At 42.9% G+C, this 16,004-nt stretch overlaps 1 protein-coding gene across 1 annotated transcript in view; it reads right to left on the minus strand.

Moving 5' to 3' along the window:
- Positions 1–16,004, minus strand: part of carmil3 (capping protein regulator and myosin 1 linker 3) — a 70,716-nt gene that overhangs the window by 551 nt on the left and 54,161 nt on the right. The window contains exons 30-38 of the mRNA XM_059017004.1: positions 15,821–15,887; positions 15,417–15,628; positions 14,768–14,850; positions 13,930–14,350; positions 7,420–7,564; positions 6,926–7,056; positions 6,559–6,724; positions 456–560; positions 52–153 (exon numbers count right to left, since the gene is read on the minus strand). Of these exons, the coding sequence (XP_058872987.1) occupies positions 52–153; positions 456–560; positions 6,559–6,724; positions 6,926–7,056; positions 7,420–7,564; positions 13,930–14,350; positions 14,768–14,850; positions 15,417–15,628; positions 15,821–15,887 (1,432 nt within the window). The remainder of the gene's footprint in view (positions 1–51; positions 154–455; positions 561–6,558; positions 6,725–6,925; positions 7,057–7,419; positions 7,565–13,929; positions 14,351–14,767; positions 14,851–15,416; positions 15,629–15,820; positions 15,888–16,004) is intronic.

Genomic DNA, 16,004 nt, shown 5'->3' on the forward strand with positions numbered 1-16,004 from the left:
CCTCCTGCCTGTCCCCACCCCTCCCCTCTCTCCTCCCCTCCCCTCTCTCACCTGTTTCTATCACTAGTGGGCAGTTCATTAGAGGTTTTGCTTTCACTGCAGGCTTCCTGTCCGGGGGTCTTGTTTGTGGAGCAGGGGTGTCTTTCTGAGTGCCTGCAAGAAACATCTTTTTTTTTTAAAAAACTATAATCACTTATCAAGCGTTAAGGCTGTCAGAATTTCAGCAGGCTGATCTAAACTAAATTGCATATATCTGGCAGCTCCTGAACTCTGAGTCAAAGCACTGAATTTATTACATTTCCTTTAGTATTTTTATACCAGAATGCAGCACCATCTAGTGCACAGCCAGTGTATTGCCAGCAAAACAAACTTGATCCAAAGTGGCAGATCGTGAGATAGACACTTGTTAGTTAGCCCCTCCCCCTGATGTCATGGGGATGGGCGGGTGTAGTTACCTTGGTTACAGGGGGGTGAGGTCATGGCAGTCTCATTCTCAGTAGAGTAAGCGCGTCGGGTTCGATGAGGTTTGACTGGAGCACAGCCTTTAGGAATATCCTGAGCTGCAGACAGACAGACAGACAGACAGACAGACAAACATTTAAAGCTGTGGCCAAAAGTTTTTCATCAAATAATATACCGGTAGTAATACAGTAGTATTTCATGTTAGATTTCAAAATGTTACATATGTCTTGCTCATTAAAATATTTAGCATATTTTTAAAGAGGAGACAATTATCTATTCAGAGATTCCAGGGTATTTAGTAAGGAGTCTGAGTGAGGAAAAATGGGCAATACAAACCCCACCCCTAGTCTTGCTGCAAATCATTTGCTGTTGACAAACTTTTGAATACTCTCTCTCTCTCTCTCTAATTGTGGCATGGTAGCTACAGATAGTGAAAAAAAATAAGTGCTGAACCCAAAGGACATGAGGGATCCTCACCCACCCAGAGGTTTAGGTTCTGTGGTGATGGGAGAACATCATATGTTGATCTGATAGGAAACTGATCCTGCTATGTTCCATTGTCCATAGGTCTTGCCAGTCGATCTTGCATTGTTCCACACTCTCCCATCTCATCCATCCTCCCTGCTTGGCCTGGAAAACGGCCTTTAGACACCTCATCCTCTCCTCCTGCTTTTGCACCTCGTTGACTACCAGCTTCCTCCATTGAGCTGGGGCTGCCTTGTGCCATGCAGGAGGAGCTGAACTGAGACCAAGACCCCCTCTTCCATGCGAACTTGCCCCATAATATTACCGATTCGAAGGGCAGCCTTTGCATCTTCCACGGCTTTCTTTGCCGCCCACTTTCTTCCAGTTTTCAACACAGGTGCTGCCTCCCTTACACATTTGTCGCATGAATCTACTAATGTAATTTGGCCTTGGTGCACTTAAACTCCTCGGTTAGAGCAGAGACTGGTAGCTGCAGTATTCCTTTACCATAAAGTCCCACTCTGCTGATGCAGCGTGGAACTCCCAACCATTTCCTGATGTATGAACTGATTAAAGCTTCCAGCTTCTCTACTGTTGTCAAATAAACCTCATACACAGTCAGTGGCCACAGCAGCCTCGGCAGTAGACCAAACTGAAAGCACCAGAGTTTTAGTTTGCTTCTCAGACACTGTTGGTATTGCCTCACCATTAATGTAGAACCATTTGTCTACTACTTTACCTTTAATTATAGAGATGCTTCCTTGATTTAGCAGGCTTGAATTGCATTTGTGCCCATTCGATGTTATTGGTTAATTTGCCCAATAACCGATTAGTGCAGGCTACTGTTGTAGTCATGGTTGTCATGTCATCCATGTATGCTCGAATTGGTGGTAGTCGCATTCCAGAAGCCAAGTGCTCTCCTCCCACTACCAATTTTGATGCCCTAATGATTACTTCCATTGCCATGGTAAAAGCCAGTGGAGAAATGGTGCATCCTGCCATTATTCCAAGTTCTAGGCATTGCCATGTAGTGCTGAATTCTGAAGTTGAAAAACAAAATTGCAAATCTCCAAAGTAGGCTTTCACTAATTTTTTTTATTGTCATCGGTACACTGGCAATAAAAATGTGCATTATAAATATCATATCGGAGATACTGAAATTGAAGAAGGGAACTATGAAAAAGACCTAGGAGTTTATGTTGACTCAGAAATGTCTTCATCTAGACAATGTGGGGAAGCTATAAAAAAGGCCAACAAGATGCTCGGATATATTGTGAGAAGTGCTGAATTCAAATCAAGGGAAGTAATGTTAAAACTTTACAATGCATTAGTAAGACCTCACCTAGAATATTGTGTTCAGTTCTGGTCACCTCGTTACAAAAAGGATATTGGTGCTCTAGAAAGAGTGCAAAGAAGAGCGACCAGAATTATCCCGTGTTTAATAGGCATGTCGTATGCAGACAGGCTAAAAGAATTGAATCTATTCAGTCTTGAACAAAGAAGACTACGCGGTGATCTGATTCAAACATTCAAAATCCTAAAAGGTATAGACAATGTCGACCCAGGGGACTTTTTTGACCTGAAAAAAGAAACAAGGACCAGGGGTCACAAATGGAGATTAGATAAAGGGGCATTCAGAACAGAAAATAGGATGCATTTTTTTACACAGAGAATTATGAGGGTCTGGAACCAACTCCCCAGTAATGTTGTTGAAGCTGACACCATGGTATCCTTCAAGAAGCTGCTTGACTAGATTCTGGGATCAATAAGCTACTAACAACAAAATAAGCAAGATGGGCTTTCTTAAAAAATAAAATGCTGCCCAAAGAAGTTCATGTGGCACTGAACCATATGCATTAGCCAAATCCAGGAATATCACATGGAGCTCCTTCCTCTCCTTTTTAGCTGACTGAATTTGTTGCCAGATCACGCTGATGTGTTCTAAGCATCATGGGAAACCTGGAATGCCTGCTTTTTGTACTGAAGTGTCAATGAAGCAGTTCTTTAATAGGCAAGTTGACAATGATGCTGAAGAAAATTTTTATAGGGAAATAGGGCGAAACTGACTGATGCTTGTAGAATCTTTTTCTTTTGGTATAAAGACTCCACCTGCTCGGCACCATGCTCTTGGTACAACCTGTTTTTCCCATGCCACATTCATCAATTTCCACAGGATTCGTAGAACTCCTGAAGCACTCTTGTACACTCTGTACGGAACTCCATTAGGCCCTTGCTTTTTTCACTGCTTGCTCTACTTCTTTCCACTTAGGTGCACAGTCCTCCATTTGGTATTCTGGTGGATTGATTGGTGGAATGTCTGAAGGAATTGACATAGGCATATATCTCTCCAGCTCAATCTTAGATGATTTTAGTGTGCCATTTTTCTCACTGGTGAATAACTTCTTTACAAATTTGAATGGATCTTTATAAAAGTTAGTTCTCGCACGCTCCTTCTTTTTGTAGCGTTTCCGTAGGCGCTCAGCTCTGCGCAATGTTGCAAGCTTATCTTTTATGACCCTTTGTAACACATTGAGTCCCTCCTTCTGACAATAAGAATACAATAAAATATTGTTGCATTTGATTCTGGACTCATTTTTTCCACCCAATTACTCTAACCTCTATATCTAACCCACAATGAAATAACCTTGCGCATTGATATTTTGTTGAGTACCATTGCTCTAAACTAGCGTTCAGAAAGTATTTAAGTTATTTAAATAAACATGGCAATGGGTGGCTCGATGGTGGTGTACTTTTGCACTTAAAGGCAACAGAGGTAATTCACTCTCTATTAGTAGTATACTGTATCTACGAACTGACGAACTGCCCGGGCAGATGCCGAAATAACACAAAATGCGATGCTAATTCAGCATATGCCCACCGCAGCTGGGCACTTTGCTGGGCGATCTGCCCGGGCATTTTGGCAACTGCCCAATTTCGGCATCGGTCCATAACATATACAGTATATATATAGTTTGTTTTGTTTTGTTTCAAAAGTGGGGAAAGTAGTGGTGCACGCAGCATAATTAATAATTCACACAGTCTATTTAGGTCCCAGAACATGAGAGTGTTTTAAATGGAACTGTGGCAAGCTGGCTTGAGCGGTGACGTGAGACCCGGAACAAACACACACAGCACTGCGAGTGAAATGAAGAGACATCCACAGCAGATTGGGGAAATGATAAATGTGCTGCTTGCTCATTAATCAAATGAACAAATAAAACACTTGAACAGACAAAACACTTTGACAAAACAAACAAGTTGAACAAAAATGTTATTACAAAACTCGTGCTACATAGCCCAACATTATATCCCATGCCCCTATGATTAAGACCCTGGACATAGAAATTGATTTTTAAGCCCTTACACGCTATTTTTAATACACAAAAATGAAATCAACAAAATCCTAACTCCGTGTTGGAGCACTGACTACACAGACAAGTCCCTGACTAGCTTGCAGGACGGCTAAGCTGTTTACCTGTCATCAAAACAAACAAACCACACAAGTTTAAAGGTTTAGTACACCTCTTCTGCTTCCTTCTACTCAGCAGCCCCGTGCAGACTGACTGCACCTCTTAAATACCCTGCACCTGGTTCTAATTTACAATTACTTCCAGGTAATTGTAAATTAGAGAAAGAAGCTGTTACTCAAAAAGTACCATCTGAAAGCACATCTGGAGTTTGCCAGAAAGCATGAGAGTGACCCAGCTGCGATGTGGGAAAAGGTTTTGTGGTCAGATGAGACCAAGATAGAGCTTTTTGGCCAAAACTCAAAGCGCTATGTGTGGCGCAAACCTAACACTGCCCATGCCTCAAGACACACCATCCCTACAGTGAAGTATGGTGGTGGCAGCATCATGCTGTAGGGATGCTTCTCATCAGCAGGGACTGGGCATCTTGTTAAAATTGAAGGAAGAATGGATGGAGCAAAATACAGGGAAATACTGCAAGAGAACCTGCTTCAGTCCGCTAAAAAACTGAAGCTTGGGAGGAAATTCACCTTTCAGCAGGACAATAATCCCATGCACAAGGCCAAAGCAACATTGGAGTGGCTCAAGAACAAAAAGGTGAATGTCCTACAGTGGCCCAGTCAAAGTCCTGATCTCAATCACATTGAGAATCTGTGGCACTATTTGAAAATTGCGGTCCACAAGCGTCGTCCAACCAACCTGAACAACCTGGAGCAAATCTGCCAAGAATGGGCCAAAATCACTCTGACACTGTGTGCAAAGCTGGTACATACTTACCCCAAAAGACTTAAAGCTGTTATTGCAGCGGAAGGTGGCTCTACCAAATATTAATGTGTGAGGGTTGAATACTTATGCAAGCAAGATATTTCTGTTTTTTATTTTTCTTAAAAATATTTCCCAACATAAAACCAATGTCACCTTACAATAATTGATTTTGAGTTTCAGTGTTTTAAAATAAAATATCAAACAGAACAAAATTTCAATGTACCATTTGTAATTCAGTAATATGAGAGAACTGGTCAGGGGTCTGAATACTTTTGCAAGGCACTGTATATATACAGCGCCTATAGGAACCGAGCACATTTATTTAACACATTTATTTTCGGGAAAAAAAATAAGGTATATAAATGATGGACATTCACAAAATGTTTTTGGTTTCTGTTTAATCACTCTATCATTCATCCGTGACCATGAGATGCTTGAGTGACTATGACTGAAGCATATGCACTTAATCACCTAATTAGTGAGACACTTGATTGGACACTGGATATGGAGTGATTTCAGCTTTTGAATTGCAAGCTTAAATAAAAGCATTAAAAAAAATCACAGAATAAAAAATCAATATGCCACGTCTGTCAAGAGAGCAGCGCCTTCGTGCAATCAGCATGTTGGAGGCTGGACTAGGGCAGCGTACTGTGGCTCGCCGTCTTGGGTGCTCACAGCCAAGGGCACTGGAACAAGGGGTACTGGGGGTGCGGTAGCACACCTGGCGTTGCATGTGTGGTCCAGTGGTTAAAAAAAAGGACTTGTAACCAGGAGGTCCCCGGTTCAAATCCCACCTCAGCCACTGACTCATTGTGTGACCCTGAGCAAGTCACTTAACCTCCTTGTGCTCCGTCTTTCGGGTGAGACGTAATTGCAAGTGACTCTGCAGCTGATGCATAGTTCAAACACTCTAGTCTCTGTAAGTCGCCTTGGATAAAGACGTCTGCTAAATAAACAAATAATAATGACTTCCATCATATACAGGGGTTACAGTTTTGTTCAATGGCTTTCAGCACCCCCACTTTAAAAATTGTTCCAGTGCCACTGCTCACAGCCAGCAATTTCAAACCTGGCGAGATGGTATAACCAGACACACTCTGTCAATGACAGGCCACGAACTGGGTTTAAAAAAGTGGTCAAAATGTAAAAAAAGGTCCTTATAAACCCTTTAAGTTGAAGCTGACACCCTGGGATCCTTCAAGAAGCTGCTTGATGAGATTCTGGGATCAATAAGCTACTAACAACCAAACAAGCAAGATGGGCCGAATGGACTCCTCTCGTTTGTAAACTTTCTTAAGTTCTGGATGAACTACCTATAATATCACAAGATCAACGCAACAATCAGACACTTCCAATATCTCTCACACACGTTACACTGATGTTTAGTTCAATATCTTACCCGAAGTTTCGCTCTCTCTCTTTTGAAACACAGGCTTGGAGGTAGGGGACGGAACAGGAGGAGGAACTTGCTTCTCATTGGCCGCCTCCTGAGATGATGTCAGAGGGTGAGGTGGCAGGGGCGGGGCCTGGGGGTTCTGTAACCAATTTGATTCGCTATCAGCATTCTGATGGCCAAACCAAAGCAAAAACAACAAGTAAGTTGCTTAAAATACAATTTTCTTCGTTTTTTTTTATTGTCCCCTTTACATTTTTGTAATGCTCATTATTGCAGTGACTCAAATAGTGTATCACATAGAAAACTACGGAGTCTGAAACTCAGGGGCAGTGTCTGAATCATGTTTTCATTTAGAAGAATCGTTACTCACTGTTTCTGGTAAGTTTGTCGTTTGTCTCTGCTCTTCCTCGCTCCCCCTCTCCCTCTCTCTCTCCTCCTCTGCTGATTCCATGTCATCCTCTCCATCCTGAGCGGTTTCATTCTCCAGATAAAATGTAGCTACTTAAAAAAACAAACAATGATGTCTTTGCTAAATGCTGACCGCAACAATTTATTTTCAATCAGAAACATTCAAAATGTTAAATAGTTCATCTCTCTTCTTCTTCTTCTTCTCCCTCCCCCTCTCCCTCTCTGTTTTTTTTACAAGTCTAATTAAGTCTTGGCTTCAGTCTCTCCCCCTCTATTTCTTGCTTTCTCTCTCTATCTCTTCCCCTCTCTCCCCATCTCTCCCCCCTCGCTCCCTTTCTCCCTCTCCTCCCTCCCACATCCCTTTCTATCTATCCCCTCCTTCACTCCCTCCCTATCTCTCTCTCTCCCCATCTCTCTCCCCTCACTCCCACTCAGAAGATGTTTTTAAAGTCTCACCAGATGTTTCCGAGACTCTGGTTTGCCTGAAGGAGGCTAAACTGGGTTTCAGAGACTGGGGTGGAGGCAGTGGTTTGAAACAAGTCTGAACTGGTTCCTGTCTGACTGTTTGTTTCCCCTCACTGGTTTTCTCCGAATCGTTTTTCTGAAAAATCAAAAAAGTTAAAAGGAGTTTAAAGTCTGACTGTGGCCTCAATAGAGCTCTCAAACATGTTTCTCAGTACAGCTGGTACACCAGAGTGGAACCATTAACCTGTCCCCTGCAATACACTACCCCCTTGTGGATGGAAGACATACTGCATCTGTTCTATCTAATTGTTCTTACTGGTGTATTTCTTCCATCCATTAGGGGGCAGAGTGTTGCAGAGAGGGGTGTGGGTGGGGGGCAGGTTGATGGTAAAAACATTGACATTGTCTTACTTTAACTGTCTCCCTTATCTTTTTCTGATGTTTGCAATCTTTCACAGTGCTTCTCATTATTACAATTATTGTGTTGCTCTGACTCCAGGTTCAGGAGTTGCTCTTCAGTTCCTAGCTGCACTGCCATAGACATGTGTAACACAGGCTAGATCAGCCAATGTTTATATCAGTAAGCACCATCCATTTATCTGTCTGCCAAATTAAATTGTATTACACTTCATGGTTTTACAACCAACATTAACTAAACAGCCTTCCTCATTCCATTCAAATCAAATCTTTCAAAACTCTATCTATCTATCTATCTATCTATCTATCTATCTATCTATCTATCTATCTATCTATCTATCTACCTGTTGGTGCTGTCTGTCGCAGTGTCTGCTGGAGTGCTTGTGGCGTGTGTGCGGAGCGCGGAGCGCAGAGTGAGTGCGGGGATTCTCCCATTTTTCTTTCCTTTTTTAATTAATTAATTAATTAATTAATTAATTAATTAATTAATTAATTATGTTATAGGTATTAAAAAATCGGGTTAAGAGTTGGGTCTTTAATAAAATGACGTCATGCTCGGCGACACAGAATAAAATGATAGTAGATCCCCGTGTCTCTGTTGAAAAATGTGTTGTTGAACTTGGTAATGCTGTAGGATGTGCAAATATCAGATCAGTGTCACAGATGAATAAAGCTGTCGTGTTTATGAATGATGAAGTGTTGGTGCTGAGGAGAGTTCAAGAGGCATTAGTGATAGACGGGGCTCTGGTTTCTGTTTTGCCACTTGCAGTCTCTGCTAGAAAAATAACAGTTTCTAGGGAAATCGAAGCACCTGCTGCAAAACGCGGGCACTTTTCTGAGAGCACAGAGAGGGCCCGGTGCCCGACCAGGGAATCAGAGAGCTGAGACGTGTGATTGAAGACAGCATGGCGAGTGATGAGGAAGGCAGGGACACTGACTCCTCTTTCACTTACGAGCTGTCAGCTAGTCTGCAATTTAGACGAGGGCACAGTGCTGAGCGAATTCAATCTCCAGCTGTTTCTGAGCTTGGCTCAGCAGATGATGCGCAACGCTGAAGCTTTAGGGATAGAAAAGAAAGCGAGAGATAGACTGAAGAACGTGAACGTGAAGTGTGCGCTACTCTGAAAAAAATGATGTTTAAACACCTTTAGGTACTTTTTCTTTTTCCTGTTTACTTGGTTTTCTTTCCAATTCTGTGTCCTTATACCTTTCTCTATACTCCCTCAAACCCTTATAGATCTCCCTACACTCCCTCAATGCAAACCCTTATAGATCTCCCTACACTCCCTCAATGCAAACCCTTATAGATCTCTCTATGCTCCCTCAAAGCAAACCCTAATAGATCTCTTTATACTCCCTCAAAGCAAACCCTTAGTTTGGGGACTGTGAATGTGAATGCGTGAAAAAAGAGCTGCTCTTTTTGAGTATTTAGTTCAAAAGAGAGTGAGTGTCGGCTTCCTCCTGGAGACACACTGATGATAATAATCACACAGCGTGGGTCAGTGAGTGGGAGGGGACAGCCTTTCTCAGCCATGGCTCTAATTCTGGTGCCATTTTATTGCCAACATTTTTTTTTAAGTAACAGAAGTAATTAAAGGACGATTATAATTAATAGTTCAGGTATGGGTGGGAAATACAACTTTAGTTTTTATCAACATTCATGCTCCAAAACAGCAGAGAGAGGGAGTTTTTTTTTTTCAAACCCTGAATGGAGTGCTACTTATCAGTCTGAGGAGATTGTTCTATTGCTGCTCTAGAAAGAGTGCAAAGAAGAGCAACCAGAATTATCCCGGGTTTAAAAGGCATGTTGTATGCAGACAGGCTAAAAGAATTGAATCTATTCAGTCTTGAACAAAGAAGACTACGTGGCGATCTGATTCAAACATTCAAAATCCTAAAAGGTATTGACAACGTCGACCCAAGGGACTTTTTCGACCTGTAAAAAAGAAACAAGGACCAGGGGTCACAAATGGAGATTAGATAAAGGGGCATTCAGAACAGAAAATAGGATGCATTTTTTTACACAGAGAATTGTGAGGGTCTGGAACCAACTCCCCAGTAATGTTGTTGAAGCTGACACCCTGGGATCTTTCAAGAAGCTGCTTGATGAGATTCTGGGATCAATAAGCTACTAACAACCAAACGAGCAAGATGGGCTGAATGGCCTCCTCTCGTTTGTAAACGTTCTTATGTTCTTATTGGCTGGGAATTCAACTGCACTGAAAATGTGCAATTAGATAGGAACAGCTCACAGCCTCACTCCAGCTCAGTCAGGGAGCTGCACGCTGTTTTAACACTACATGAACTGGTGGATACTTGGAGGAATCTGCGCCCTAATAACAGACAGTACACATGGGCAAAAGGGTCTCCTGGTCTGGTATCTTTGGCCAGATTAGATACATTTTATAGTTTTAAGCACCAGTTGAATTTAGTTACACATTGTTCTATTCATTCAGTTGGCTTTTCAGATCATAGTATGGTCAATCTGAAAATTGTTATTCCCTCACGAGAGTGTATAAATCATACTGGCATTTTAATATCAAACTGTTACAAGATGCACACTTTTTAAAATGTTGTAGTTTTTTTTGGGAAAGATGGAGGAGGCAAAACATGACTTTTCTTCACTAAGGAAGTGGTGGGATGTGTCAACAGTATACTGAACAGGCTACACAGAACACTGCTAGTCATGAGAGAGCTGGAGGAGGACATCACTGAGCTACACAGAGCTCTGCAGTCTGTCTATGACAACAGGCTGTTTGAATGCTCGAATACAAAAACTGACCGATCTGTTGGATGCATGGGTACAGGGGGCGCTGGTGCACTCCAGGTTTCAAAATCTTTCACTGGTAGATGCCTCAACTCAATACTTTTTTGGGTTGGAGAAAAAGGCATCTCAGTATAAGCTGATCCATTGTCTAAAGACCCCGACTGGTCAGGAGTTGAGGGAGCCTGAGGCGATCCGGAGGCATGCTGTGGCTTTCCACTCTGACTTACACGGCGGAGGCTGTAGAGGAGTCCCAGGAAGCCCGGCAGGTCTGGCCCAGGTTCCCGAGAAGGACAAGGACCTCAGTGAGGCTTTAAAGGGACTGTGACAGGCTGACCGGGGTAAGGAGACTCAGAGTCAGGATGTGCAGGGAAAAGCGCTACGGCACGTATTTATTAAATAAAACAAACAAAATAAACAGTTTAAACAAAAACAAATCTCTCACACACACAGGATCAGAGATCTACCCTCTCCAGAATCCTAACACCAACTAAACCTGTGCTCTCAGTGCTCCCTTATATACACACACCTGTGCAGCAATTTACACCCACTTAATCAATTAAATCCTCCACCACATTCTCACATGTTTTTAAAGTGCTGGTGAATTAACCCTTTAATTACCCACCACCACTACAAAACACACATATACACAGGCCAGTACCCTCATTCTGCCACAGGGACTCAATAATGGAAAAGCGCCAGGCATTGATAGACTGCCAGTTGAGTTCTTTAAGGCGCTCTGGTCTCATATGGGGATAGACCTTTTTGAAGTCTTCGAGGGAAGTATACAGCAAAAAGAAATGCCTTTGAACTGCAGGCGCGCTCTGTGGACTTTGTTGCCAAAAAAGGTGACCTATTTAACTTGAAGAATTGCTGTCCTGTACGCCTCCTTTGCTCTGTTTATAAAATCCTGTCTAAAGCATTGGCCAACTGCCTGAGAACTGTCATGGACTTATTGTGCATCCCAATCAATCATATTGTGTACCAAACAGATCTATCTTTGATAACACTGTGTAACAATTTTTTTTTTTTTTTTTTTGTTCCTAAGTGTTATTTCCTAATTGCTTATGCCTCAAAAGTATAGAAAATGGCTATTATTCCCCACAAACTTTGCTTTTGTGACCAGGACAGTGATATTTTGAAATGTACCTATTTCCAATGAGAAAACGGGCAAATTTGTGTCTTTTCGTTCACATAAAGTCAGAAAAAAACAACATATGAATCCAAATTAACATGTATTTATACTAAAGTAATACAAAAATGACTACAAAAGATTTGGAAGCGAGTAGTTTTTCGAGATTTACGATTATACTGTAAATCACTTTCACGAATCAGCCCCCAAATGTAGTCTCCCATCATGTTCTCGTTATACTGTCCTTGGTAGCGGCGTTCAAAGTCCAGCATATCCTGGTGGAAGCGCTCGCCTTGCTCCTCCGAGTACGCTCCCATGTTCTCCTTGAATATATCAAGATGAGCATCAAGGATATGGCCTTTGGGACAGCAGGGACACCAAGGCGCACTACCACAGGCGGGACTGGCCACAGCGGACCGAGTTCTCTGTGGGGAGGAACAACGTCAAGTGGGAGCCACTGGTGGACCCCCGGAAGGTGCTGATGCCACCACTGCACATCAAATTGGGCCTTATGAAACAATTTGTCAGAGCTCTAGATAAGGAGTCGGCAGCCTTCAAGTACCTTCAAGACTTCTTCCCTAAGCTGTCTGAGGCAAAGGTCAAAGCCGGTGTCTTCGTCGGACCACAGATAAAGAAGATCCTGGAGTGCAATGAATTCCCCAAGAAGCTCACTAGTAAGGAGAAAGCGGCTTGGAACAGCTTTGTCGCAGTGGTTCAGGGCTTCCTGGGCAATCACAAGGCCGAAAACTATGTGGAGCTGGTTGAGACTCTGGTGAAGAACTACGGCACAACAGAACATGGGAGCGTACTCGGAGGAGCAAGGCGAGCGCTTCCACCAGGATATACTGGACTTTGAACGCCGCTACCAAGGACAGTATAACGAGAACATAATGGGAGACTACATTTGGGGGCTGATTCGTGAAAGTGATTTACAGTATAATCGTAAATCTCGAAAAACTACTCACTTCTAAATCTTTTGTAGTCATTTTTGTATTACTTTAGTACAAATACATGTTAATTTGGATTCATATGTTGTTTTTTTCTGACTTTATGTGAACGAAAAGACACAAATTCGCCCGTTTTCTCATTGGAAATAGGTGCATTTCAAAATATCACTGTCCTGGTCACTAGCCATTTTCTATACTTTTGAGGCATAAGCAATTAGGAAATAACACTTACTACCCAGGAACAAAAATTGTGTTACATAGTGTAATGTGTTTTTAATAGCAGCCTCCAAGCTCTTTGGTTGTAAAGCTGGTCTAATTTCCCTAGATCAAGAAAAAGCTTTTGACCAGGTAGACCACAAATATTTATTTAATATTTTCAGAGAATTTGGTTTTAGCCCCAATTTTGTGGAGAAAATTCACTTGCTCTACAATAACGTGTTCAGTGTGCTGAAGGTAAATGGTGTGTTGCGCTCTCCTTTCCCAGTGCAGAGAAGGATCCGCCAAGTTATATTCCCTCTCCATTGAGCCCCTTATTGAGGCAGCTCTTACATGGCCTCTCTATTCCAAATATACCAAATCAGTCATTCAAAGTGGTGGCCTATGCAGATGACATGCAGTGACATAGTCACGATGTTAATGTTTTGAGTTAAACAATCACCATAAGATAAGAACATATGGGTCTGATCCAAGGTCTGCACCGTGGCTAACGTTAGCAAACTTATAAACAAAGTTAGGTGCCCATGATCCAGACTCAGATTGCAGTGTTCTAGGAGGTGTGAGGAACAGAGGGGTGGTGTGCTCTGTGGTGGAGGGGGAGCTGAGGATGGGATGGTAAATAACATGTGCAGGTCTTTTTTGAAGGGATTACATTGTCTATTTCTATTTTGCTATTTTTTGTATTTAATTTATGTATATATTTATTTAATTCATGCAAAGAAAGGTCACGTTTAATAAGATTTCTGCTTATGATTGTGAAATGTAATGTTTTATATGATTGCTGAACATATTGATAATAAAGGTTATTAAACATTTTTAAAACTATCTATCTATCTGTCTATAGATCCTACCGACTACACCAAATTACAGGTGTAGATGTTGTATTTCAATACAGTACAAGTACTCGTCTGCCTGTGTGTAATGTCCATGGTAACAGTATTCAGTCATTGCTGTGTGTCAGTGATTAGATGGGCTCACTTCTCTATCTATCTGTTAAAAGATTTATTTTGTTTTTAATGGCTCACCTGTTTCACTGGATACCCCATTCCTAGTAATCCCATTCCAGGCAGTAGGATTCCCTGAACTGGTTTGGCCTCCACCAGTCCCCCTTGTGCCTTCCTTTGAGGGACCTCCTCAATCCCATCAGCCTCTGGGTCTGTGTGGGCAGGGTTGGCAGTGTTGGGGTAATTCACTGTGCAGTACAGGGAGGAAAAGCTAGAGGGCACTGCGCGCAGTGACACTGAGGAGGAAGAGGAGGCGGGGACTGGTGATGATGTCACCACAGTCCTACACTCCTCCCCACAGTCCCCGCCCCCCGGCGCCTTCTCTGAGCTCTGATTGGTCGGAATGGCAGGCGTTCGATTTCTCCGGAATGTGAAGATGGAACGTTTGTTTTTTCTTTTCTTCTGATTAAAGGGCAGAGTTTGGGATTTGGACGAGGATTGGCTGGAAGAAAGAAAGAAAGAAAGAAAGAAAGAAAGAAAGAAAGAAAGAAAGAAGATATATTAAAAAACTGAAACACATATTAAAAAAACTGGTAATATTTAACAATACTGTTAAAATACTGGCAAACTAAGTGTGTCTATGTGTGCGTGCATGTGTGTGTTTGAGTGTGTGTCTGCGTTACTGTGTGTCTGTCTGTGTGTCTGTCAGTCAGTGTGTGTGTGTCAGTGCGTCTGGTCAATGTGTGTGTTAGTGTGTCTGTCCGTCTGTCTGTGTGTGTGTTTCAGTGTGTCTGCGTGTCAGTCTGTGTCTGTGGGTGCTTGTGTGTTTGTCTGTCTGTGTGTTTTCTGTGTATCTGACTGTCTTTCTGTCAGTGTGTGTTCTGTGTGTCAGCGTATGTGTGTCTGTCTGTCAGTGTACCTGTCTGGTAGAACTCTCTTGCTGTAGAAGTCAGGCAGCCCCTCGTCTAGTTGGCTCACTCCCCCCTCACCCCCGTCACTGTTCTGTAGAGCGAGAGAGAGAGATTATTAATCTTAAAAACAGTTTCCTCTGTAACAACAATTAGAAAAGGGCTTGTAACCAGGAGGTCCCCGGTTCAAATCCCACCTCAGCCACTGACTCATTGTGTGACCCTGAGCAAGTCACTTAACCTCCTTGTGCTCCGTCTTTCGGGTGAGACGTAGTTGTAAGTGACTCTGCAGCTGATGCATAGTTCACACACCCTAGTCTCTGTAAATCGCCTTGGGTAAAGGCGTCTGCTAAATAAACAAATAGCTAGATAGATAGATAGATAGATAGATAGATAGATAGATAGATAGATAGATAGATAGATAGATAGATAGATAGATAGATAGATAGTGTTTTCTAATGAGTGTTGGTGATTGTAATGAAGCAAGCCCATCTAATCACTGACACCCAACACTGACTGAATACTGTTATCATGGACATTAGACACACAGACAGACACACACAGACAGACTGAGAGAAACAGAAAGTGGGACAGACAGACAGACAGACAGACAGACAGACAGACAGACAGACAGATAGACAGACGGGTCTGTGTACTCACGCTGTTTTGGGGGGGAGGTGCGGAGCTCAGCGTTTGCCGGGGGTGTCTCCGTGGGGGGCGGGGCCTGACCCGGGTGAAGTGCTGCAGAGGTGCACCCTGGGTAGGCAGGGCGTCCAGGCCCTCGCAGGACGAGCTCTGAGAGAGAGAGAGAGGAGCGAAGCTGAGGGAGGAGTGGAGAGGGGGAGGAGAAGAGGAGCGGGGCTCTGACAGGCCTGAGAGGGGGGAGGAGGGGAGAGGAGAGAGGGGTGAGAGAAAAGGAAGAAGGAGAGAGAAGGGAGAGAGGAAAGAGGTGAGGAGATGGAGAGGAGGGAGAGAGAGGGATTAGACCATAGAATTAAATATTTAAATGTATGAAAAATGATTTATTTATGATTGAACCCCCCTCCCCCTGCCCACACACTCACTCATGAAGGTCGAGACTGGCCGGATTCTACGAGTGCGAGAGGTCTGTTTCCGAATAGCAATGGTGTCCTGAGTGAAGGAGAGGGGGGAAGAGGGAGGGGAGAGAGGTGGGAGAGGAGGGAGAGAGAGAGAGAGGGAGAGACAATCTTAACTAGACAGACACACAGACTCACAATGCTCGTGTAC

The sequence above is a fragment of the Acipenser ruthenus genome, chromosome 54 (assembly GCF_902713425.1).
Source record: "Acipenser ruthenus chromosome 54, fAciRut3.2 maternal haplotype, whole genome shotgun sequence".
Taxonomy (NCBI): domain Eukaryota; kingdom Metazoa; phylum Chordata; class Actinopteri; order Acipenseriformes; family Acipenseridae; genus Acipenser; species Acipenser ruthenus.